This window comes from Phalaenopsis equestris, unplaced genomic scaffold (assembly GCF_001263595.1).
Source record: "Phalaenopsis equestris unplaced genomic scaffold, ASM126359v1 Scaffold000350, whole genome shotgun sequence".
NCBI lineage: Eukaryota > Viridiplantae > Streptophyta > Magnoliopsida > Asparagales > Orchidaceae > Phalaenopsis > Phalaenopsis equestris.
Genome location: NW_018164792.1, coordinates 41,837 through 69,812, shown reverse-complemented (window position 1 = coordinate 69,812; position 27,976 = coordinate 41,837). Strand labels below are relative to the sequence as shown.

The window sequence follows — 27,976 nt, the reverse complement described above, 5'->3', positions numbered from 1 at the left end:
AATATATTTTATAGCTGCAGCTATGTACTTAAATAAGTTACAAAATTTATAGAATGTTTAAATGCAATGTACATACAAAGAAATCAATTCGTGATGGAATAAGATAGCTAGTTGTAATATGAAAATAGAGTTCAAAAAAAATTCTTCAAGCGTCCCAATTACTTTTACCCACCCAGGCACCACATCTTAGCCACAGGATTCATTTTGGAAGGCTGGGATTTAATCCAGCAAATTTATTCATAAAAACCAATTTTGCTGTGTCGAATTCAACCAATTTAAAATGAACTCCACTGATGGGATTTGGAGTAATCAAACCCATTGACAATGGAACATATACTACAATAACAAAGCTCCAGATATCGGAAGCAAGGAACTTCCACTTGGTGAGCAGACTGGATGTCCTGAAAACTCACGGAGCACGGAGCTGTTATTCACTGCTTAGATATGAATATGAAAATTCAAATGGTGTATTATCCGAGAATTCAATGTCTTCCATTGAATACAAGGTTGTGGCAGGTTTGATCACAAGGATATGGACAGTCAATGATCTTCACTTGAGACCGATCAAAGTACCAATCACCAACAGATTCTGCAATTCTCTGCACGACATTAGTTAATTTGTTATCAGTGGAACCTGTAGGGATTATAGCCTGAAATATTTGGGCATTCTTGTATTTATAGCTTCAACATGAGGGAAAAGTAGGTTCCCTAAATAGGAGTCAGGCTGAAGATGAGTTCATATCTAAACTATGAATGATCTTCATATATAGCAGCGATGAAAAGAATAGAAAATGACCAATGCCTTCAAATCACCTCAATAAGGGGCAGCATCATAAGACATAAGATGTACTTCTAAAAGAGCTCAGCATAAAATCAATTTTATTATGATGTTTTGAAAAATAATTTAAAAGCATAATACTAAGTTAAGTGTTGTTGAGATGAGAAAGATTAGGTGGATGAGTGGCTTTACACTTAGAGACAAAATGCGAAATGAATATATCTGTGATAGGGTTGGTGTAGCTCCTGTGACGGACAAAATTACAGAAAGTCGTCTTAGATGGTTTGGTCACATTAAGCCTCGACCATCTGACGATCCGATTAGGAGAGTAGGTGTTTTAGATTTGACTTATGTTAAGAAAGGCAGAGGTAGACCCAGGAAGACATGGGCTTATTTATAAAAAATGATCTTAAGTTATTAGAACTACATGAAAATATGACACTAAATAGGGCACAATGGAGAAAAAGGATTCATGTAGCTGACCACACATAGTGGGATTAAGGCTTTGTTGTTGTTGTTGTTGTTGTTGTTGTTTTGAAAGATAATTTTTATCACCATCCCTTTTTATGGAGGCTGGCTAAATGGAGATTAAAGTTGTGCCCGAAACATGAATGGTCCAACACGATCAACGCGAAGGCATGTGTTTGAGTAAGATTCCATCGCTAAGATTTTCACCCCTTCAATTATTTATATGAACTAAATAGCACACCACTACCGTTATGACAGATTTCCTTAAAATAAATTACTAATTCTAAATAGAAGGTTTCCATCAATATAAAGTATCATGCACTAGATGTCCCATTCAATCACAAGGCGTGCGCAATTGCTCTCGAGCCTTCCTTAACCATGATTGAAAGAATTAAGACTCACAGCCACCAATAACTACATGAGCCTATCTTAATTGAATCACCAACTTCAATATGACCTGTTAGGTATAGGGGCAAAGGCACCAAAATGGGGAAAAATCTTCTGTCCGGACTCCGGATTACCTCTACTTGTAGACTCCCAATAATATACCGTCATGTGTGTTATATCGGGCCCACCTAAAAAATATTAAAGTGGAATCGTGGACTTCGTAATAACCCTGAAATAACCTCCGTGGTTCCAGTTCAAAAATCCTGAAGTAACCTCCCCGAAATAACACCGTAGAGATTATTTCGGGTTTATTTCTGAGTTATTTTGGAGTTATTAAAGAGAAACTCATATATTCTACTTCAATAACCCTGTGTTATTTCGGGGTTGTTGAAGTGGAACTGCGGAGGTTGTTTCAAGATTATTTCGGGGTTATTGAGATTATTTCGAAGTTATTGAATTGGAATATATGAATTTTTCTTCAATAACCCCGAAATAATCTCGAAACAACCTCCGCAGTTCCACTTCAACAAGCCCGAACTAACCATCGCGATGTAGCACACGTGACGGCATATTATTGGAGTCCGCGCATAAAGCTACGCCCGGGTTTTGATAGAAAATTTTTCCCCAAAATGGAGCATCATAAACTAGTAGTCAAATGATGTTTTCAACCCATTCATTGTGAAGCTAAATCCAATACTCGGACATACCTTAACACCATATGATATCAAAAGTGCAACTAAAACTGAAACATCATTATCTCTAACTTCAGGAAAATAAAAGGCAATCAGAGGACATGAAGCTGATCTTTATGAAGCAGTTACATGATATAAATGCAGCCGTTAAGTAATTTCCACCACAAAGAATTGGCACAGCTAGAAACAGCATAAAAGGAATGCCACCCTTATTAAACATTTTTTTCATGTATGAATAATGTTCTCTTTAATTTTTCTAAGCCATCTTAGTTGATTGAAACTCAAATTAGTATCATCCTTGATTACTCAGGATGACATTCAAATTGTAATATAAATAGTGAAGGAGAACAAGATACCATGCTAGATTAATTGAAAAAATTCCATCACAAATACTTATGTGATACTTGCAAAAAACTTTTGAACAACTACAAGGCATATCCTTGTGCTACAAAACATAGGATATTCTCTCCTGCTTACAATGTATTTAATTTAAATATATATTTAAACTTCTCTATATACCAATTACCTGTGTTTCATATTCGAACTAAGTCTTGAATCAAAGTATGAATAAAACACCATCAAATAATTGTCATTTAATCAAACAAAATAACCTAAATGAGGTATCAATGTATATGATAATATAACGCGAGAAACTTGTGACTTCTCTCGTGTTTAATTCACTCAAATGGCATTGGAAAAAAAAAAAGAATGACATTTGAGAGTGATAACAAAAGTGAGGAGGGTTAAGGAACCACACAAGTCAGAAAAATTAAGCAAGTTTGAAACAGAGGCTGTTTTGTTATGGATATATCGTATCTTGCCAAATAACAAAAGCACTCCAAATTTACTCGATGAAAACGTGAAAACAAAAAAAAGAATAACGAAATTTTGGTTATGATGAAAATAATTGATGTATATGAGATTTTTCTTTATTGAGAATGCATGTGAAGAAATCATTAAAAAAGATTCTCATTAACTAGCAAGTTTCTTGAGCATAAAAAAGGTCACATCTTGGTAAAGTTATTGGCCCTAATCAAATTAAACAAGTAATTTGTTGGATCATGTAGTTGGGCAACATAGGAATGTGAACTAGAATAAAAATAAAAATAACAATAAGATTCCATAATTAGCTTTACTCACAGATTTTGGCACTAAAATAAAATTCGAAAGTATCGATCAATTAAGCATTTAATTGACCGAGTTTGCTTGATGATTAGTGGGGTAATTATCTAGGCTAAAATATTTAATCGCGTGAAATCAAACACATATTTCCCAATTAATCAAAAAGTTTTCTTAGTTTTTTGCTAAGTTAAAATAACTTTTGTGAATCAAAATAAAAAATAGACTTTTCATCATAAGAGCAACAACGCTCCACAATCCTTGATGATGACTCTAGTTACTAGTTGGGACTAGCTCTCATTCCTCTCCAACAATCTTCAGGGATATTTGACTTTCTAGGGTTGATTTTGAGAGCTTCATTGTTAAATTCTCTAGGGAATTGTATGCGTTCATGAAGTGTTTATTTGAGGCATAGTTTTCTTAGTGTTCATTGTTAAATTCTCCTTAATCCATTGTGTTTTCTTACTTGTTTTAACAGCCATTTTGAAAATGGGTTGAGAATTCTTTTGCATATTCCGCTAGCACTCGTACCCACTAAAACCTAGGTATGTTTTGAAATGATTCCATCAACAACAATTAAATATCGAGCTAGCCTAGCCATAAAGAGTAATTCTAGTTGTCGAGTATATAAAAATGTAGGGTTTGTATGAAGGTTTCTCCATGTACAATAGCAAAGGGAAAGTGGGTTTCCCAAAAGGCATGCTTCAAATGTGTATGTAGAAAGCTCGTGTCAAACGACATTAATATTGATTTATATTTATCTAACATTTATTCTTTTTATATAGTTGGGCCTTACATTTGCATTTATAGTGGGGATAATTTATTTATATTTAAGTGACAAGGAACATTGAATTTCACTTCTTAATGAGAGTCAACTAAGTCTGTTTGAACGGGATATAATTGAGTTACCAATCTTGAAACTCATCTTCAAAATAATGAGAATTGAGTTCCAATATTAAAGACTAAGAAGTCACCTTAAATTTATCTTTTTTGGCTTTTAAAAACATAATAATAATAATAATAAATTAGGATGAGTGAAAAGATAACTTTTACTTAAAATTAAAATTATAACAATATAATAAAAATTAATATGAAAGATGATAAAGAAGAATCACACTACAACCTAAATAAACACAAGAATAGTGTTCTCGCCATAGAAAAAGAAAAGAAAAAGTTTGAGGAAGAAGAAGGTAGAAGATCCGTTTATGTTTGAGATTGAGGAGAAAATTAAAGACCGTCCAATATTTTCAAGGTCGGATGTACACTAAATTATTTATTTTTTTCACTTGCAAAAAAAAAAAGATGTAATGCTTGATGAATGAAGTGTGTGAACGTCAAATCATGTACTTTATATTAATTTGCAAGGGTTTTCTATCTGTGCAGATGAGATTATGGTATTTTTCTTGTTAGTGCATGTTGTATGGTGATAACCTTAAAATCTCTCTCTAATTTTATGTACATAACTGCAAATAAGATTTTGCTGCATGATTTGAAATGGGATGACTCCTTTAAGATGTTAAGCCATGTTTTAGCAGATTGTAATGTTGGAGCATTTAGGATGAATCAAATGGCATTAGTATATTACATGAAATCTTTATGAATGGATACCACATAACTGATTTTACATGAACTTGTAACAAAATGAAATGATGTCTTTGAGATGCAAACAATCTATTTTGCTATGTTAGTTTGTATAAAAAGTATGACAATAAACTGATCCACAGGTTGATATATGAACTACGATTCCTTGCAATAGGGTAAGTTGACAAACTTACCTTGTATTTGAGACCTTACCTCACATTTGAGATCATCGAAAGACAATGTCATTCTACCCGGAGTAAAGAGGTTATGATACCAAGCACATTAGTTTGGGTAAATTGTGTGGTCGATAAGCATGATTGACATAACTGATATAGAAGCCATGTAATTGGCATTTTTCTCTCTTGGAAAATTTGGCAAGGTTAGGATGATGATTTGGAGTATAGTTTGTGCTCCTATAGTTGACGCCAAGAATCTTACAATATGACCATACATCTTTTCTAGTTTTAACACTGAATGAAATGAATTAGGGTGATGAGGAATAATATGAATATTTATGTTATGTGCTAATATTTTTATGAGAGGATAAATGATTAAAATTGTGTATTTCATCAGGGATTCTGCACATCTATTGGTACTATAGGATTATAAGTTGTTATTCATAACTTATACCTCTATAAAAACTATTAATTACAATATAATGAAAAAGATATTATAAAACTTGCACATATTTATTCCCTTGAAAATCTAAGAAAAACATTTTCCCCCGGTAAGGGCCAACATATTGTCGCATTAATCGCAATGATGGACCTCCAGCTTTGCAGCTCATAGATTGTCAAGCCTCTAAGACTGCATATACTCCTCCAGCTGTAAAGTAAATAATATTTATGCCTAATTTTGAGAAGATATTCAAAAATATACTACTTGGTAATCCTTTGCTTAGTATGTCAGCCAACTAATTGTGTTTGAGCATATGAAATACATATCAATCCATTTTCTAATTATTCTTTGAAAAAGTGCGATTTAATGTTATACGTTTGATTAAATCATGTCAGATTGGACTTCTTGTGCAAACCACTTTCTAAATTTTCTTTGTTAAAATGCTGATCAACTTCCATGTGTTTGCTTTAATTATGTAGGATTGGATTACATGTGATAATAGTGGCCAATTTTTTTTCATTTTATTCTTAAGTCATACAAGATAATTTAAACCCATAATAGTTCATAGATCAATTGGCTATTGTCCAAAATTGAACTTTAATATTAGATCTAACGACTGATTGTTTCTCGCTTCTCCAATTGATTAGATTCTCAACTTTGAAAATGCAATAACCACTAGTAAACATCTTATCCATGACGAATCCTACCCAATCAGCATATGTGTACTTCAAAGTCCATCTTCTTTTTTTAATAAGATCTTTTCCCATTCTTTCTTTAAGGTATTAAATAGTTTTCTATGACATAATAATGCATTTTATTTTAAATTAGCTTAGACCACTTACAGCATAGGTAATGTCTGAAAATAAATAAGCTTTCCAATCAACCTTTAATACGAACCCTTGTCAACTTCTGGGCCATCCCCTACCTCTCTAAGTTTGTGAAAACAGTTAATCAGACAGTTAATCAGAAATTCAATCATTCTTGTTTCATTTAGTGGAGCTATGATGTATTTTTATTGAGAGATAAATATCACAACCTTTCAGTGGGTCACTTCAATTCCAAGAATATTTAAACCTTCTCTGTTCTTTGTATTTAATTTCTTTATTGACTTTTCTTCTTTTTTTTTTTTTTTTTTTTTTTTGAAACCGTCTCCCGTTATAATTATGACATCCACATTAGAAAAAAAATTTTGCGTTTATTAGACATTCTATGAATAGAGTGTAATCTCCTTGTTTAAAATTCATCCATTCTATGAATTCAGTGAACTTCTCAAACCATTTACTTGAAGATTGTTTCACAGTTCAAATAAATCTTTTTTTGGCTTACATCCATGGTTAGTAATGAAATCATTATTAAAACAAACGAAAAATCCATATAGGCTTCTTCTTTTGAATTACCACATGGAAATGCATATTTTACATCCAACGATTGTAAGGAACAATTAAGGTTGCCTACTAGGGACAACAATATTTGGATGGTATTTAGCTTTGCTATTAGTACGAAGGTTTTTCCAAAATAAACCTTATAGGTTATGGCTATTGCTATGTTTTGTAAGTTTAGCTTTATGAGTTTCGGGTGTTACACTTACATGCTATTTGATAATATATACTTCTATCTAATGAAAAGGCAAATGTCAAATCTTCACTAGTCAACCAAGTGTATTCAAAAAGAGCCATTCATGAGGTTTGATGCAAGTTTCTCCTAGTCATCCTATTCATCAAAGTGCCTTCAAAAGAAGTCATCCATGAGGTCGTGTCCAACTTACTACAAGTCTCCCCTATTCATCCAAGTAATCAAAATCCTTGTATGCAATTTTTGTATTTTGTGATTGCATAACGTTCAGGTCAACTGTGAATCAAAATAATTTCTTGAGTAATGCTTTTAATTCACAACTTCAGCATATTTACAGAACTTCAGCATTTTTATCATGTTTTCATACATCTACTAAAAGAACACAAAAAATCATGTGCAATTACAAATGCAACATAAGAAAATGTAACAGAGGGAGCATCAATTAGATCAATTGATCTTTTTGGACTATGACAATAAACAATTTCACACGGTTATTTCTTTGTGATTTTTAATATAATACAATTGCAGGTAGATTCAGATGATGGTAAGCATAGATCCCAAGCACACATGTTTTTGCTAAATTAACTAAAGTTTTATTAATGATTCATTTTGGCGCAATCAAGCACTCCAAAGAGAAAAAACTATAAGCTGCATGAAACCAAAGGACCCACTTGAATAGAATTAGAACTAGAGCATTGGAAACGCACTTTACAGAATACACCTTAGGAATAGCCGAAAGAATATAATATAGCAGGCCCGTAGGAGATTATAGAAAGATTTTTTTTGAAATCAATAAAATAACGAATTAAGTTTTTGCTTAGTTTTTAAACTTTTAGCGCCTAAAACTAGAGCTTTTCCTCTTTATTTTAGAAGTTTGTCTTTTGATGATTGCATTTATTTATGTTAGCTATTTTACATAAATCCTCATTTTGCTTGGCGGGCAGTTGACAAAAAAAAAAAAAACCAAGCACGTGCCTTTGGTACAAATTTCATTAAAAGTCCAAAAATTTCAGTTTCAAATGGAAAGTAGATGCACAAAAAACTGATCCTGGTATGAATAGGGACCAGTAACTTCAACGTGAATGAAAAAATTCAATATAACCATACCTTGTTCCTAATAAATGGGGAATCGTTTCCAAACCAGGTATCCTGCCTCTCACTTTGGCAATGAGCGAAACATGAATTAATAAATAATCCATTTTTGCTTGATGACGAGAACTTCTCTACAGAATTAAGCATTTCATTCCTGAAGCCTAAAATAGAGGAAAAGTTCAACTGCAACATTGAGTAAAGTGAACGTTAAGTATTGAGTGTCATGAACTTAAATAGAGATAAAAAAACGGATACCTTGTAAAAACTGGATTTGTCCTGTGTTGCATTTTGCATTATTCATGTTACAATCTTGCCAATAACCATGAGGATCAGCCGCTTTGGAAGCCAGACTCTCCTGAAGCTGAAACCAAAGGTAAAAGAAAAAAAGCAGACAAAGGCAGCATTTCAAGCTTTCATCATTCTAGTGGTTATTCAGGTTATCATTTTCTCAAATACTAGGAACTCCGCAACTTAAAATTAAAATGAAAAAATTCAGTATTTTTTTTCACAATACCAACAATAACAACAACAACAAAGCCTTAATCCTACTACATGGGGTCGGCTACATGTATCCTTTTTTCTCCATGCATCCTATTTTATTCACAATACCAAGGGACTAAAAATAAATAAAAGGAATATTTGCATGCATGTCACTTAATTCCTATGTATTTAAATATATAACACCTAAACTTCAATTTTTACATATATGGCACCCTGCATATACATGAAAAGAAGTGTTTCAATTGTTAAACGTAAACATTGGTATTTTTGATATGGTATGAAAGATTTGGATGGTATAAATGTAAATGCCCCCATAAATGCAGCACAGTACTTCTACTTGGGTGGTGATGTACCTGCCATACATCATATGCTGAATTCAGAATAAAAAGTGGGGTCCGAACATCGGACAGGGCATTCTGAGGAAAGAAACACTGCAAAGAAAAATGATAATATCAATGACTGGTCTTACCATTTCTAATGAACTTAGTTCTTGGAGATGCAAAATTACCAAAGTAGGATTCAGGTGCGAAGTACAGGTTCCAGGTAAGTTCCTTGACACCCCCTGTTTACCCAATCAATTATTTGTCAAGCAGAATTCGAAGAGAAAAACAAATAAAACAGGCAATATGTAGAAGAAGCCATATCTGCAGCCAAATTTCTTATTACTCCATTCATCAAATAAACATATTAAAGCGTAAAATCAAGGAGTCTCAAAGCAAGCTAAGGCTTGCAAATTGCCATAGGTACCTGTAAATTAACTATTCCACTAAAAAAGGATCTCAGGGTGCGTCGACCAGCCACATCAACACTGTCGTGCCAGAATATATTAATTGTCTATTAAGACTACAACAGCACTGAAGCATAACAAATCTAGGCGACAAATTATTAAGGTAAAATAGGCAAACAAATGGAAATTAGCATGCTTTCACCAAGGAATACATACGCATCAAGGAACATTCCAGCATCAGCAAGACACTTGATTTTTGTACTTCCTGGAAACAATGCGTGAAATTCATCACAATGGTGTATAGCTGCTATACCACCCGCAGAGCATCCAATAAGAAATGCCTATAAGCACATATGAATTGTATAACGGTAAAAACGGAGATAATGAAAAAAAATGCATTACAGAAGCAATAAAATTAACCTGATTAGCCTCACGCATTCCCTTTGACATCAATTCTTCCATAGCAGTTAACCATATGCGTTGACCACGGAAGTAGAGGCCTGCAGCCTAAAAAGATGCCAGCCAATTTTGAGTAGTAGAGCCATATTTTAATGACATGAGCAAAAAACAAATGCATCCGTTAAACACAACCAGTGGTATGGAATATAAAACTCTTAAGTGAAACATGAGTTAACTGATGAAAAAGTACTCGTATAGGGACAGAACTAGGCATAGCAATGTCTGAACAAAAACTGCTGCAGCGTGATGAAACAAAAATAAAAAGCATTGAACTCAGGTTACAAGGTAATCAAGGCAAATTGCTAAGCTTGAGAATTTGGCACTTAATCGATATACCCTCATTAAGACATCAAGATTTCTGACATTCAATTAAAATAAGCATAAAAATTGATATACCCTCATTAAGACATCAAGATTTCTGACATTCAATTAAAATAAGCATAAGAAAAAATTGTAGCACTATTATGGCACATTTGCAACGGCTTTGTTGCGCTTATGTACTGTTGACTACTAAGAGAAGTTAGAAATCTTGCATATCATTTTAAATTAAATATAATGGACAACAATTGTAGCATTTTGTTACAATAGTGAGATAGAAAGTTTGATTTTAGAATTAGATATAAATATATCAATACCAGATGACAGCTTAATAGAAGTTATAATTATCAAGTTACAATGGAACTAATTCAGAAGTTAATATAGTTTAAGTTTTCTTTAATCAAAAATCTATTAATAAGCCCATAAATTAGATCGCTGCTGCAAAGCTGTTGATCCATGCATGACAGTTATTCTTTCAAGGAGTCAAATGTAGAGTTCTTGAAGCCTAGATAAAATCACTCGGGTGAAAAAATATAATAAATAATAAATAATAAATAATAAGAATGACGAGTTATATGTCTAGGGCCATTTTAATGTAAATTAAACGAAAATCGATGTGCAATTAACAAGTAAAACGCCATATTTAAGCATAGGTCACAGGGAGATCTTTTACATAATCAAAAGAGGAGATGATTTTAAAATGCTGCACCATTAATTATCTTGGTTCTTTTGCAAGTAATAAAGAGCATTCTCGTATCAATATTATTCCATATTCAAAGATCCTCCTCATTTGTTTAGGTTAAACTCTTTTTATATCTAGATATTAATAAATTAATCCATCAAAAACATAAAGATAACAAATTATATCATATAAGAAAACAGTCAATAAAAAATTGATTTCTAGTTGGTAAATCTTCGCATTCTGACGTGCACCAGCATACTAAAAATTTGGGCCATCCCTACTACAACATAGAAAAGTTCGGATGAGCAAAAATACTATACAATGAATACAAACCATATTGTAGCCTTCACCAAGGAAAGATGCACCATCGCAGTAGCGAATCTTTACTCTGTTCCAGTTATAAAAATCTGCATATGTTATGTTTATGACCATTATGCACAAAATCCAAGAGAAAAGTTCCATTTAAATTCTGTAATAAAAAAAGGAAAGAATCATTAAACACAGAAAATATATAGTTTGAGGTTAACATCGACCCGGATTATCTTCAGGTTTATCACTCAAAATTCCTGTGAACTGTAGCTGTTTCTCCATGTAATTTGATGAACCCCGCCGGGTTTTTTTACGGTAAAAACACGTCCTAATGTTATTGCACCAGCCTCCTCCCTGTGGTGTTTAGTTAAGACAAAATGCCAATTGAGATTTATAGTCTGAGGAATATTCAAATGAAAGATGGCAATTTTTTTATGTGATAAAGCCATAAAAATGCATCGGAGAAAAACATCAAATTACAATGAGAAAGTTGTAATTAAATCCAATATTTGTGATTATTCACTTTATTCTTCTAACCTCTAATTGAACAAGCCAACTATTAGCTCCATTTCCAAATCCTTGGTGAAAGTGGTAACCCGGCAAGCTCCCATCCAAACACACTGAACCAATCAAATTACGTAGTTAACAAAAAGATAATAGATATTCCTTAAGTCTTAGAAAGAGTAAATGTAAACATCATAACTTTTAACATCCAAGAATTGTGAGGTTAGATGGAGAACATGTTTTAACAGAAAAAATGAACTATTAGATTTTTAGGAAGATTTTATTTTTGTATATTCTATTATTATGTTTTTCTATTTCTAGAATGTAATATTATTGGTATGTCATAATTCTTGTTTCCTTCTTTTATCATTGAGAGTTACGGATGATTTTATTATTTTCCAAATGTTGGAGCCACCCCACCATATTTTTCTTGTAATCATTTTTTATGAAATTGCAGATGAATAATTATTTCCTCTTCCAAAACCTACATTGTATCGGAGCAATGATTCGCTTTTGAAATTGTGTTTTAAACCCTTTAAAAGTGCATCTACAAGCGATTGTTATACACTATGTTAGGGCTCAAACGTTCGTTTGAGAGTTCCAACTATAATTTCTACTGAGTCATTCACGACTTTTCTTTGGCAACACCTGGAAACTTCAACTCAAACGTCGATCTCCGAGTTTAGTCTGCAAGTCCTATTCCACCTCATGCGATTTTTCTTCGTTCTGTACGGTTGTTACTGGAACAAAACTCCTCACCCCTTGCTCTAACATCGATTGCAAGTTGAGTTTGTACAAGAATCAGAGCATCTTTCTTTATCCACTACACATGTGCTAGTTGTCTTAAATTCTAAGGAAGTCGTATAAGTCAGCATGGTTGTCTGGAATCCAAAAAAATCCTACCACATCGAACGACTCCAATAATTCAGAAACCAAATCACCTCACCCTATAGCTCCTCTCATGGTTGTATTGGCAGATTAATATTCCCATAACTCACATCTTTATCTCACATTTATAAAACTTAACAGGTACAACTACCTAGAATGAGCTTAATCCATAAAGACGGTGATCAACGTGAAATGAAAACTTGGGTGTTTAACTAGAGAAAATTCAAAACCTATTGTTAACGATCATAATCTGAAAAAATGGCGGTCCAAAATTTCTCTGGATATGACTTAGATCATCAACTCCATGGAACTTATATTGGAAAGCCACATCCTATGTAGCGTTGACAATTCTAAAAAAGCAGTGTACCCACATCAGGCACATATAGGACGCTGACACTTATCCAACACTTTTTTCACACTAAAATTTAATTTTTTTCGGGCCCAAACACGTCTGAGATACACCTCAACACTTCATTGAACATGAGCTTAACACAATTTCAGAAAATACGACACAAGAAATAAAAAATTATAGATATAAGCAGCCTTAATTATACCTCATAGTCGAAATAGTCTCCTCTCTCATGTTAATGCTCCCTCTAACATTCGTTAAAATCAAGTATTGAAGGTGCATACAATATTTGTCGAAGTCAAACATTAGTAATTCCTTCAGTGCAATCATAAGATTTTTTAACATTTTAGTAGATAAGTTTGTATGAATTATTTTGAAATATATTAGATATCTAATTTTGATAATTAATTTTTATAAGCAAGAGATTTTATAATGTAAGTTAATTTAGAAAGTTAAATTTTATTGTTCCATAATTTATTTTTGTAATATTTTTAATAAATAATAATAATAAATTATATATTTTATATTAATAATTAATTAAACATGAAAATGTGTCCATGACATGTCATGTCTTATTTTTTTCAATATTGTGTCTTTGTATCTTGGCATGTCATGTTTGTGTCCCTGTGTTCGTGTTGTGATTCATAGATTCATTAAAATCGAACATTGAAGATGCATCCAATAGTTGCGAAGCCAAGCAATAGTTATTTTTCTCATTGTAACCGTAAAATTTTATAAAATTTTAGTAGATAAGTTATGATGAATTCTTTTGAAACATATTATATATCTAATTTTGAAAATTAATTTTTATAAGAGATTTTATAGTACAAGTTAAATGTATGAAATTAAATTTTATTCTTACATAACTTATTTTATAATGTCTTTAATAAAGAATAATAAAAAATTATATATTTTATCTTAATAATTAATTAAACATAAAAGCATGGCCATGACGTGTCGTGTCTTATATCATTCAATTATGTTGTGTCCCCATAGCATGACATGTCATGGTTGTGTCCGTGTTATGGGTCACATCTATTTCATCCCACAGCTCGAGATATCAGAGGGGTTGCTCTAGACCTTTATTCAAACTTGAAGAATTCATCCCAATTTTTTTATAGAAAACTCTACATTGAAAATCAAAATAAAGTGACTGTGATGACTAAGTATTATAACAAGTTTGAATCATTATGGTAGGAACTTGATCAATGTCATGATGACATTCGAGAGAATTTGAATGATTACGCTCGCCATAGATAGAGAAAAAAATGACCAAGTCTATATGTTCCTAGCCCACCATAGTTGAAGTTTAAATAAAGTCTGAGGTCACATCATTAGTAGGAAACCCCTAAACTCTACTAAAGAAGATTTTTCTAAAGCTATACGGGAAAAGTCAAGAAAAAGTTATATTGTGCAAGACCGAATCTTCTTGTGGCATCGAACAGAAGAACTCAACTCTTATGTCAAAAGGGTTGACACTGACAAAGAAGGCATAAGAAAACATGGTGCCAGTAATGCAAAAAATCATGGCACACTAAGAAGATATATTGGAAACTTCATGATAAACCTACAAACTAGAACTTAAAATCCAAGTATGAAGGTCGAGCTTATCAAGCGACTGCTGAAGAAATTTAATAGACTCCTAACTTGAATGCAGTCCCTTTCACGAATGAGCAATTAAATCACTTGCACATATTGTTTCAATCTCCAAAATTGTTCTCGACTCTATCTTAGTCTTTAATAGAAAAGGGTAATTGTTTAACCAGTGCTTTTTTAGGTTTTATTCTTAATTTTTATTCTTGGATAATTTATTACGGTGCAACTGATCTCATGGCTGATTTTTCTAAATTATTTTCCTCCAATAGATCTTGCGCAGGCAAAAAAAAGGTCAAAATTGTTGATGGTTCACTCTTGATAATTGTCGGGATAGAAACTGTTAAACTCTCATCGTTGTTTTTAACCTTTCTCAATGTTCTCCATGTTCCTAATCTATCATGCAACTTCTTGTCCACAAAACCAACAACAGAAACAAGCCTTTATCCCATTAAATAGGGTAGGCTACATGAATCTTTTTCTCCATTAAGCCCTATTGAGTATCATATTTTCACTTAATTCTAATAAATTAGAATAATTTTTTATATAATATGCTCAAGTCTATTTAGGTCTACCCTTAGCTTTTCTAACGTAAGTCAAATCTAAAATATCTACTCTCCTAACTGAATCATCAAATGGTTGGCGTTGATTGTGACCAAACCATCTAAGACAACCTCTCTAATCTTACCTACCATTAGAACTACACCAACCCTTTCATGGATACATTTGTTTCGCCTTTTGTCTCTAAGTTTCAAGCCACTAATCCACCTAAGCATTCTCATCTCAGCAACACTTAGCATAGTTTCATGTTTCTCTTTTAAAGGCCAACATTATACACCATAAAGCATTGCAGATCTCACCCCCATCTTAGAAAATTTTCCTTCAGGCCTAAGCAATACATTTCTATCACACAGTAGGACCGACGCATTCCTCCACTGCAACCAACCAACTTGAATTCTACTAATAACCTTCCCATCCATATCACCATCACTTCGAATAATAGACCCAAAATATCTAAAGTATTCATAACTTTTAATGATTTGATCACCCATTGTTACAACTCTATCACTAGATCTACTACTACTAAAATTACATTTCATGTATTAAGTTTTAATTCTACTCAAATGAGGGTCTTTAGACACTAATGTAGACCTCCATAATTTAAATTTTTCCTAGACTCTTTCTCTAGTTTTATCCACTTGAAGGATATCATCAATGAAAAGTATACACCAAGGTACATCCTACTATAAATGTCCAATAAGAGCATCCATAACTAAAGCAAGAAGATAGGGCTTAAAACCGATTCCTGATGCAATCCAACTGAATTAAGAAAATATTTGATCAATGCTCTTTTTATTCGAACACAAGTAAAAACTCTTGTATACATATCTTTAATTACTTAAATATAAGTCATATAAACACTTTTCTTTTCTAGAATTCTCCAAAGAACTTCTCTTAGAAACTTATCGTAAGCTTTTTCTAAATGATAAAAATTATATGTAAATCCTCCTGACACTCACTACACTTCTACATCAAACTTCTCAATAAATGTATTGCTTTCATAATAGACTTGCTCGGCGTAAATCCAAGTTGATTATAAAAAATGTGTATCACATTTTAACACATGTTCAATTCCTTCCATAGTTTTAATGTATGAAACATTAACTTAAGTCCTCTATAACTTGCACACTATTGTACATCTCATTTATTCTTAAAAACAGGGACCAAAATACACTTACTCTACTCCACATGCATATTTTTAGTTTTTAAAATAATATTAAAGAGTTTAACAAGCCAAGAAACTCTAAAATCTCCTAAATATTTCCACACTTGTGAATTGGAATATCATCGAATCTTACTTATTTTTTACCCTTGATTTTCTTTAAAGCCTACATAACTTTCTTGTACGAATGTGATGGTAAAAATAAATAGTTTTATTTTTGTTAACGATATTAGAATAATTAAGGTCGATCATATTTTCAAAATCTTCATTGAAAATTTTATCAAAATATCTCACCCGCTTATGACCTATGTTAAGTATCTATCTCTAAGAAAAGCATTTCTTTTTATTTTCATCTTTAATACACTCCTTCAATTAAATCTTTATTTTTATTTTCTCTTTGTTTAGCTAATTTATACATATATTTTTCACCATCTTTAGTGCATGATCTATTATAAAGATCACTAAAGTAAAATTCTTATTGTTACAAATTGTTCTATTAAACTCCCTACAAGCCACCTTACATTTTTCTCAACTCTAAGTTTTTACATTTAAACCAACTTTTACAGCAAAACTTATATTTTTTTCTTTTTATGCACATTATTATTCCATCAATTATTTTTAGTTATAAAAATATTTCCTTTTTAATTATCCAAGTACATCATTAGTCACTAGTTTAATATTATTTGTTACCTTACCTTACAAAGAATAAACTTCATGAAAATCTTGAAATCTTGAAATTTATTCATAAAAATAATTTTATTTATATCTTTTAGGTGCCATCATCTAATTTCATGATAAAGTTTCATTATTTTTTGTATCTTTCAATTATTCATCTTAAAATTCAAAACTAATAATCGATGTTGAGTAATTAAATTTTCACTTGAAATTACTTTATAATCTTTATATTCTTAACAATCTTATTTTTTCATAAGAAAATAATTAATGTGTTTTATTAAATTCATTCTTATAAGTAGTAATATGTTCATCTCTTTTCTTAAATAACGTACTAACAATAACAAAATCATAAGCTAAAGATAAATCTAATATAATTCTATCTTCTTCATTAATCACCCCAAAACCATAGACACCATGAATATTTCTAAAATCTTCTACCAATCTACCGACATGTTCATTTACATCTTTTCAAATAAATCATTTACATCTTCTCAAATAAAAATTTTTTCTTCAATAGGCATTATATTTATTAATTCCTCTAGATCATTCCAAAATTTTTCTTTTAAACATATATATAAACTTACTTAAGAAGCATAAGCACTAATAACAATAAAAATATTAGTATCAACAATACTTTTAAAGGCCATAATTCTATCTTTGATTCTATTTATTTTTACAACATTAGCTTTCAAACTCATATCAATAATTACATCTACACCATTTTCATTATGACTCATACCTGAAGACCAAAGTTTAAAACTTAAATTATCAATCTCCATAGTTTTTTATCTAACCAATTTAGTTTCCATTAGTAAAGTTACTGTCAATCTAACTTCTACTCTTCTTCTTATGAGTTGCAGAAAAAAATGAACTCTACCATTTTGACAATGGACAAGTCGAATGGATAATGTCAAAGTACTGGTTTAAATTCTATTTCCATTTATAAAGACAATGAAATTATGTTATAGCATTAAAATTTAAATCACCCTAATTTTCAATATCTAAAATACTTATTTCCCAAATTATTTTAGAATAAAAATTTGTCATTGTCTCAATATGAAGTTTGTCAATTTGCTAAACGTTATTGTACATTTTTTTATCCACAAATATACAAATTAAACGATATTATATCATGAGAGAGTGTGTTGAGTCATTAATATTGAAGTCCCGACAATGTTATCTCATGATGTTCATAAAAAAAATAAAAAATAAAATAAAAAAACCACAACAATGGTATTTTTGATATTGTCTACTCATGTTAGAGAACAACTCAAAAGAAATGGTTCAAGAATTATTTTGGGGCTCTAGAAAAGCACAAGAAAATTACTGGAGATTATGGGCCAGCATACGTCGCCCAACTAAAGTGGAGCGTTTGTCCAAGTGGATTATTCTCTTTCATCCCTGAGGAAGTATTGCCCTTTTCATGTTTTCAATGTTATACCCAACTTACAGACTAAGCACATTCCAGCATTGATAGAGTCGCTCTACCTATTCTAGCAGCCCCTGGTTGATCCACCAAGTCAGGTTTATCAGTGTACGATATGGGTACTCACAAAACTCCTATGGCCTTCCTTATGGGGAATTGGGTAATGTTTGAAAGGGGATTACAAAAAAGAGCCAATTCCATTAATAAGAAAAGGCCAAGCCCGCCATTAAGCAAGCCAGTTTTTTGCAATAAAGTGTGATAACATTTGATTTAATAAGGTTTTGTCAAATGAAATGAATCTAATTTTGTTATGTGAATTAGAAGCATAATGAACAGAGGGTGTTAGCATGAGCTACATTATGAGGGTTATGTGAAAGGGTTTGCGCATTCTCTTCTTTCCATTCTTGGGCGATTTCTAGGGCAACTTGTTAACTACCCTAGGACTAAACATCAACCGTTACATTCCAGGAGCTTTGCTATTTCAATAGAGTGAGAAGTCTGGAAGATAATCTTTTTGATGTGAAAATAGAGATGCAAGTGACGCACTATTTCATTATGTACGGGTTATTTGGTTACTTGATGCTTGAGTCTATTTGGAGGCTTGGTAGGCATAATGGGAGTTATGTTTTCTTAAGGGGATGCGGCATGAAGGGAGTTATTTTGATGTCAGTTGATGTATAGAAGCACGTGTTGGTCATAGCACTAGTGTGAGGCTGTTAATCTAAATAGATGGAGGACCAGATGTTCGTTTCCTAGTTAGTGGGCAAAGGAAGATTAGAACTCCAAAGTTGGCTTCTGTGGACATATCTCTAGATTGGAAAGTTAAGCCACCCTATCTTGTAGTTTAATTATAGTATTTTTCCTTTCCCTATCTCAGCTATATCAATGTGGCTAATCACTCATTCGCTGGTAAATAAATTGTGTAAGACTCACTAATCAATGTAAAAATGAGTAGTGTCAGAATTTTTCACTAATCAGGTGTGATCAATCTCATCTATGTAAGAATTTAGAACTCTTCCAACTCATCCCAAAAAGATCGTTATGGCAAAGAATAAAAAAAAGAAGAAGAAATTTGTCAAATAATAACAAATGGTGTATCCATGGGTTAACATCTGATCCAACCTAATAGTAAACAATCCACCCAAAACAACCAAAATATTCCTTAGTGAATCGGTCAAAAACTTGAACTACGCACATAAATACTTTTCATAAAAAGGCAAAGCTAACTAATATAGAAACTAGTTTTATTGCGGGTACACCTCCCTCTTTTTCAAGTATATTGCGAAGAATAGCATGGATTGATAGGAAATACCATTTTGGATGTACATTTACAGGCGGTTAAAATTTTTTCTTACCCTTATTTCCAAGGTGACTTATTTATTCTAGGGTTGACACCTACTAAAAGTCAGGGGAGTAAATGATGAAGATTAAAAAAGGTAGCCTTGCCTGCGGAGTAAATGATGAAAATTAAAAAAGGTAGCCTTGTCTGCGGAGAATCCATCTCAAAGCCAAGTCACGATAGTATCTCCTACTATAGGTATGGTGCTTGCTAAGCTTATAATTACTGTGGATCCCTTAAAGCTCATCTGACCCCATGGTGGTACGTATACCATAAGAGTTGTCACAATCATTAAAAGAAATATTACAACTCGAAGACACTGAACAAATTCCCTAAAATTGTTATAACTCGCATAATATAGATCACAAAAAGGATGAATGTGAACCACAATAAGAAACATACTTGCATATAACGAAGCAACCAGCCCCTTCAACATATCTCATAACATGTTATATGTTGTTGAAAGCAACCAGCCACTTCAACATATCTCATAACATGTTATATGTTGTTGAAAGCTAGATCCACAAGAAATGTGTGATGCATAGCTAAAGAAATGCCATCCACTATCAAAATGGCTAAACAAAGACCGGCTAATAGTAGGAACCCCTGTCAATATCCCAGATTGCTTGGGGTTGGATAATCTATCAAATGTTTTTTTAAGAATGGAGGATATATGTAGTTTAAAAAGAAAGAATCACTGGTTCCTCATAGTTATTTCTTTTTTCTATCATGACAATTCTTCTTCCCCCTTCTTTCTTTGCTCTGAACCTTACCTTTATGGATGGAAATTGGCTTTATTGTGCCCCAAAAAGCTACATGAGAAGATTCATATGGGAGAGGGAGGCAATGAATCACCTAGCTAACAGATTAGTCGGTTGGTTGATTCTCGGAAGAATGTCATTCGAAAAAAGACTCCCATATAATATTCTCACAAATCATTTACTTCATTTTTCAGTCCACATGCTCTTTGAGTTCGGATTCTTCTAGACTTAAATCTGAGCCTAGTTTGAATCTCAAACTAATGAGTCTAGCCTTTCCATTGGGAAAAGATCTTGCACTTAGCATCCATTGTCCCATTATGCGTCATATAAAAATATCTCACTTATTTTTCGTGCATTTACCTCACAATTGTCATTTATGGAGATTCCTATCACTGTGTTGAATGTTTTGAAAGTTCCTCAGTAGAAGAGATTGTTCACGAGGGGATGAAAGCTCTTGAAAAAATGACATGCGGGAATTGATTAATCTACTTAGAGAATACAATTATCAGCTACAATTAGGTGTTTACAATCAAGTATGATTATGATGGATCACGAAAAGGGTATAAGGCTCGAGTGGTTGCCAAGGGATCTACTCAAACCTAGAGCATTGATTATTTAGAAATTCACTCCAATCCCAAAACTAAACTTGGTAGGGGTTTTTCTAGCATTGATTATTTAGAAATTCGCCCCAATCCCAAAACTAAACTTGGTAGGGGTTTTTCTATCAAATGCAGCTAATCTTGACTGACCCCTACAACATTTGTACATAAAGATTGTCTTTCTTAATGGGGACTTGAAAGAAGTGTATATGGATGGACCTCCGGAATTTAGTGAGAAGCTCAACATAAAAGTGTGTAAATTAAAAATTCCTATATGAGTTGAAGAAATCACTGAAAGCGTGGTTTGAGGAATTTACACTATTTGTTAATGGTCAGAGATATACTCAAGAAAGAAAGATCATACAACATTCTTCAAACATTCAAATAAAATGATAATATTCATATTGGTTGTGTATGTGGATGATATTATTCTCACCAAAAAAAAATGCGCATGAGATGAACCATTTGAAGACTTCCCTATCATCTATTTTTAAAACCAAGGACAAGGAACGCAGAGGTATTTTCTTGGCATGAAAAGCTGCTCAATTGAAGAAAGGAATTATTATCTACCAATGGAAGTATGTTCTTGATCTTCCCAAAGAAACCGGGATGAGTTGGTGCAGACCTGCAGACACTTCAATTGATCCCAATCAGAAACTGAAACATAAGAAGGAAGGCCCTCTAGTGAATACAATTATGTATCAAAAATTAGTTGGGAACTTGATATATTTATTACATACACGGCCAGATATTGCCTTTGATGTGAGTTTGGTAAGTCAATATATGCTCTAGCCTATGAGAAACACCTTGAAGCAATCAAAAAAATTCTCAGATATCTAAAAGGTATACCAGGTAAAGACTTGCTCTTTCAAAAGACCAAATAAAAGAACATAGAGGGGTACACTAATGCAAATTGGATAGGTTGAATTATTGACAGAAGATCAACTTATGGATATTACACCTATGTGTGGTGAAACTTGGTTACATGACAAAGTAAGAAAAATAATATGGTAAACAGGAATTGTGTTGAGGTCGAATATAAGGCTATGGCTAATGGAGTATGTCGGATATTATAGTTAATAAGAGTTCTGGAAGAGTTGCAGCTCTCGATAAGTATACCAACAAAGTTATATGTAACAATAAAGCAGCTAAAAGCATTGTAAAAAATCCAGTGCACCATGATCTCCACAAAGCAAGAGATTGACATGCACTTCACAAAAGAGAAGATTAATTTTGCAACTATTTGAATCTCATTTATCCCTACTATTCAATAAATAATGGATATCTTCGCCAAACGACTGTTCAGGCATGATTTTGGCTTCTTGTAACTAGGTTGGGCAAGATATATATATATATCTACTCCAACTTCATGGAAGGTGTTGAATTTTTATGAACTTTTTATTTTAGTATATTCTATTATTAGTTATTTCCTATTTCTAAAATGTAGCATTATTGATGTCATAATTCATGTTTCATTCTTTGAACATGGGGAATTATGACCGATTTTTTTATTTTTCCAAATGTGGGAAATCATCCCCTCTAGTTATTTTGTAATCATTTTCTATGAAATTGTATAGGAATAATTATTTTCGCTCTTCCAAAACCTACATGAACTAATGTTAATCATTGCAAAACTTTGCACTAAACTAATTATATCTAATTGTTGAATTTTGATCCGTTAGTGGACTCATACCACCTAGGAAAATGATGTTAAGGTGAACAAAATTAAAAAAAAAAAAAGAGAAATAGAAATAAAATGGGGAAGAAAAGTAGAGAAATTCACTAATTATCAAGTAGGTTTAACAGAGAATTTTGGTAGGGAATTTGTCATCCCATAACCCTCAGGTGAACTCCCCTATTTATAGATTTGATTAGGTATGGATACGTTACATCAATCACTACACGACAAAGTCTATCCAAACCTTTGATGAATTGATGAAGTCAACTTGACTAGCTAAGAGAACTCACCAAACCAATTTGCTATCAACGGTTTGTTGAGCCATTGGTCGAGCTAATTGACCAAACTGGTTGGACAAACTAGCTCGCCAAGCTTGTCAGGCCAAATAGATCAATTGAGTCATTTTTGACAAGTTGATATGTTGAAACGAATTTCTTTGGCAATATTTTACTCCCCACTTGCATTGAATTAAATTCAAGAGGACTTGGCTATAAACACTAATGAAATCACAATGCATTATTAGGATGTTATTTTAGCAACCCAAAATTTGCAATCACTCAAGTATGATTGCATTATAAGTGAAGGAGCGGTAACATTTCTAATTGTAAGCAACATTGCCAAAGAAATGACCGGTGAAGATAGGATGGCTATAATCCCTTATGAATGAAATAAATTTGTGAAGTACAAACATGATATTGTTGTAACAAACATAGTGTAAAAATGGCAGCCGAACAGGTTACTGGGTCAGGTGAAAACCTGACATAAACTTGAGTGAACTCAAGTCCACGGGCCAATCAAAGCGGCCCAGGGTGGAGAAAAGGAAAAATGAAAAAGACTCTTTCGTCAGAAGTTCAATAGATAAGCTAATAGAAGTACGTGCAGCTCGGTTTGGTCCTTCAAATGACACCACCATAGATGACTTTCTTGGAGTTTTAGATTCACATTCTGGATTTTTGGCTAATTCGACATTCTATCTAAACTCTGTTAAGTTACCTAAGGACCCGACTCGTAGGCAGATATTCATAAAGCTGTGCCCCAAGATCCGTGTCCAATACTTACTTTTGTTTATGAAAAAACAACTCTGTGATAACACTATTCGATAGATAAATGATTATGTAATGACATTGTTTGATGGCACGTTATTTCTAATATGGAGCAGTTACTATTAAGTTTTTTATATATTTTCATGTTGTTATATCACCGCAAGCAGATATTCATGAATATTAACAAAACTCTTTTGCAGAATGGATTGGCAGCGACTTCGCTCAAATAGAGTTATTGCGGTGATTATGATAATATTGTATGAATGCTACCGCTCTGTCGTGGATCGAACTCCATGCATGACATTGTCCTTCATTGATGATAAATGGGACGATGAGATGCTAGAAGGACATCCCACAATGTTCAATAATATATTCCGCATGTCAGTACCCATTTTTTTAGATCTCCTCCACGAACTTCACAACAACCATGGGCTCAACAGTTCCTCCAAAACGACTACAAGGAAGGTGTTAGCAATACACTCTACATTCTAACGTTGAATGAATCAATGAGAGAAGCGATGGAGCGTTTCCAGCATTCATCTGAGACAATCAGCCAAAATTTCTTCGTGTGTCCGAAAGCATTAGTCAATTTAGCGGCATAGATAATTAGACCGGAGGATCCATCATCCGAGACGACTCCTGCAAAAATTGTCATTCTTTAAGGTAAATTTAATTCACGCATTACATTCACATCTTAATCTAATTAGTTTGTCAACAATAACATCTTTAACTATTTTAATAGAACTGTATTAGAGTCATTGATGATACCCACGTTGATTCACGACTACCCAACCATGAAAAGATCGTGTGCATTGGCCGATGTGGATCACCCACAAAAAAAGTGATGGTCGTTTGTGACTTCAACATGTGTTTCACATTTGTGATAATCGGATGGGGAGGGAGTGCACATGATAATCGACATTTTGCTTATACGACAAAAAATAATAAACAGAACTTCCCTCACCCACCTCTAGCTTCGTTCATTTATATACCGCATTAGTATTTTTATCAAATGTTACTAATATTGATTTTCCAAATAAGTAAATATTATTTGGTCGATGTTGGATATCACTTACAGATGGGGTATCTGAAGCTATTTCCATAAACAAAATACCACATTGCAGATTTTAAGAGATCAAACGGTGTTACATGTGGAAGAAAAGAAATGTTTAACAATATGCGGCGTGATTGAAAGAATATTTAGGGCATGGAAGAAAAAAGAGTCGTCTTACGTGATATGTTAACGTACCCGTTTTCAAAAAAAAGTACATATTGTGGTGGCCACGATGGCGCTCCACAACTATATTCAACAGCATTACTCTCGATCGAATCCAGACTTCATTATAGCAGACGACGATCAGATGCAAGACCCATTTGAAAGCATTTGAATTTCACGTCGGACAGTCTATAACACTGACAGAGAGGGAGTCATTTGAATTTGAAACTCAGGATGATGGTGCAGTGGAAATGACAGCTTTGAGAGAGCAGATCACATATGTTATCATTGGATGTTGACCGGTAGTTTCATCTTTAATTTCTAGACTCTATGTTACTATTGATTTTATATTATTCACATTTTGAAAGAGCTTTTCTTCATTTGTTTTTTTTAATTATTTTTATGGACTTGAGAAGTCGACGATGAGATGTTTGACCTTCTGGGATCTTCGGATGGTCTGTCAGTTGCTGTTGGTTGGTGTCGCATGTGAAATTCTAATGAAGACAACTGAATTTCTCTTATATTTTCAGCGATATGATTTTTGAAAATCTTCTGGATGGCCTTTTTGTGTGATACGCATATGGGACACGCGATGTTGGTTTTAAATGGGTAAAAGGTAACCAAGGACTCTATTTTTTTTACAAGGTCTACTGTCTTCTTGTAGTTACAGATTTGTTTGTTAGTGCAGTGAGTCTTTGATCCCCCATGTCTGCTTATATTATTAATTTTCTAATTTTCATGTGTTTGCATTGTTTTTTTGCCTTTTTTGTGAGCTTGTGAGGTCGACGATGAGACATTTGACCTTATGGGTTCTTCGAATGGTCTGTCAGTCGCTATTGGTTGGTGTTATATATGAAATTCTAATGAAGACAATCAAATTCCTCTTGTATTTTGGTCGATATAATTTTTTAGGATCTTCTGGATGGTCTTCTTTGGTGATATGCATATGTGACACACACGAGATTGGTTTTAAGTAGGTAAAAGTCAACCAAAAACCCTATTTTTTTACAAGGTCTATTATCTTCTTGTAACAACATATTCGTTAGTTGGTGTAGTGAGTTCTCTAAGCCCCCACGCCCACTTATTTTTTTGGTTAATTTATGCTTGAATAGTTTTCATTTATTTTTATTTCCTTGTATATTTATCCAACGAATTTCATATCTCTGCTATGACTAATAGATGCTCAATTATATCTTTGAAGGAAGATGAGCTCTAGGATTTCAGGGACCTCCCGACGAGTGCTCTGCCGCTGCGGACTATACACTTCATTACTGACATCACGTCAGGCACATAACTACGGGAGAAAGTTCTACAGATGACCGCGGTGGGCATATAGTCATGAGAAGTGTTGCTTCTTCGGGTGGGCAGACTGTCCGGTCGATTTCACTGTCAATAGTGATGTGCTTGATATTATCCCTATAGAACAACATTGCTTGTGATATACTTCTTCTACTTTTTAAAATGAATATTATCATATTTTTATTTTTATTTTTAATATGTTTTTTTTCTTTTTTTAGGTTTTTTGATACTCACTCTTAACTTATGTGTATATATTTTTTTGTATTATTATGAAGTGATTTTTTTTGTTCTAAATTATGAAATATATAGTCATTATAGTCTTGTTGCAAACAGCACAACTGTACAGTGGCAGAACGGTCATTTATCTGGAAACAGCTGCAAATCAATTATTTTTCAAACGCACAAACAAAACAGCTAGTTAACTTATCCAGATCAAGAACAGAATGGTTATTAATCCAGAAACACCTACGAATCAACTATTTTTCAAATGCAAACATTAAACAGCCAGTCAGCTTATCCAGATCAACTTATCAAGATAAGTTGTTTATCTGAATAAGCTGGATAATTTGTTTATCTGGATAAGCTACTATTGTCCCAAACAGAACCTTAATCTTTCTAGGGCATCTTGAGTTCTGTGATTCGTGTAAACTTATCCAAAAAGTGAATCTTACTTTTGGAACTGTGATTTCGTTGTCACCTGTACAAATAAAAAAAATCAATGACACAAAAAATTAAAACTTTAAAGTTGCAACAAAATACTAGCACCACAAATACAATAGAACATAAATTATAAGAAAATGTCACAAAAGAAATAAACTTGAGAGATTTATGCGCTGTGAATAAAAAGATAAACAAAAAATAAAAAAAGGCATCGCTATCCGGATATTATAACACAGATCTAACTTTTCACAACCATGACTAGAATAACTTGGAAGTGAGGTCATAGAACACGACAGTGAGGTATCAGGAAAAAAAAAACCGAGGGTCAGCTCTATTACCAGCTCCTTTAGCTGCAGCCGATTGAATCAGAGTCAGTGGTACGAAGAGCGGAGACCCACCGACTGACACCTCGCCATTGAAGACCACCTCCGTCCAATTCAAATCAAAGCCGCGAGAGCAACCCACCAACAGCAGACTAAAAAAGCTAAGAATCCAGAAATACTTCATGGGGTTGGGGTGGGCTAAAAATGCAACAGATGAAGCAAATCTGCGAAGGTACAAAATAAAAAAGAGTTGATTTAAGGATTGTAGAAGCATATTATGCCCAAAATTTCCTTACATGGAAATACGTTCTAAAGCAGCATCCGCAGCGGGTTGTCTTTCTGAAACAAGGTTAAAGAGTTATGCCCGAGTGGAAGAATAAAAAAAACGTCTCTGCTCTTCTCAGCTCAGAGAGACTTTAGCAGAGATAAAGTCGAAGCAACTTCTGCCGAGTGAACTCTATTGCGCCTCCGTGCGAAAGTGACTCTACCTTCACTCCATGCGAAAGTGAGATACAGAAAGAGCGCGCACTGAGAGATAAACCTTCTTGCCGACGATTTGTAGCTTGGTTTTTTATCCGTAGGTAACAGACCGACAGG

General features: G+C 33.1%; 1 protein-coding gene across 2 annotated transcripts; it reads right to left on the bottom strand.

Annotated features, from left to right (window-relative positions):
- Positions 1-218: 218 nt before the first annotated feature.
- Positions 219-27,976, bottom strand: LOC110026099 (pectin acetylesterase 12-like). 2 transcript variants are annotated; one of them, XM_020726891.1, is made up of 13 exons: positions 27,676-27,976; positions 27,395-27,603; positions 11,841-11,923; positions 11,522-11,657; positions 11,328-11,401; positions 9,956-10,042; positions 9,752-9,876; positions 9,556-9,616; positions 9,317-9,370; positions 9,162-9,239; positions 8,563-8,668; positions 8,323-8,468; positions 219-599 (listed from the first exon to the last, which is right to left on the bottom strand). In XM_020726891.1, the coding sequence occupies exons 2-13, from the start codon at positions 27,561-27,563 to the stop codon at positions 483-485; spliced, it is 1,236 nt and encodes a 411-aa protein (XP_020582550.1). In that variant the 5' UTR covers positions 27,564-27,603; positions 27,676-27,976; the 3' UTR covers positions 219-482. The 2 variants fall into 2 exon arrangements, with proteins under 2 accessions (XP_020582550.1, XP_020582551.1); XM_020726892.1 differs by having other exon boundaries at positions 11,528-11,657.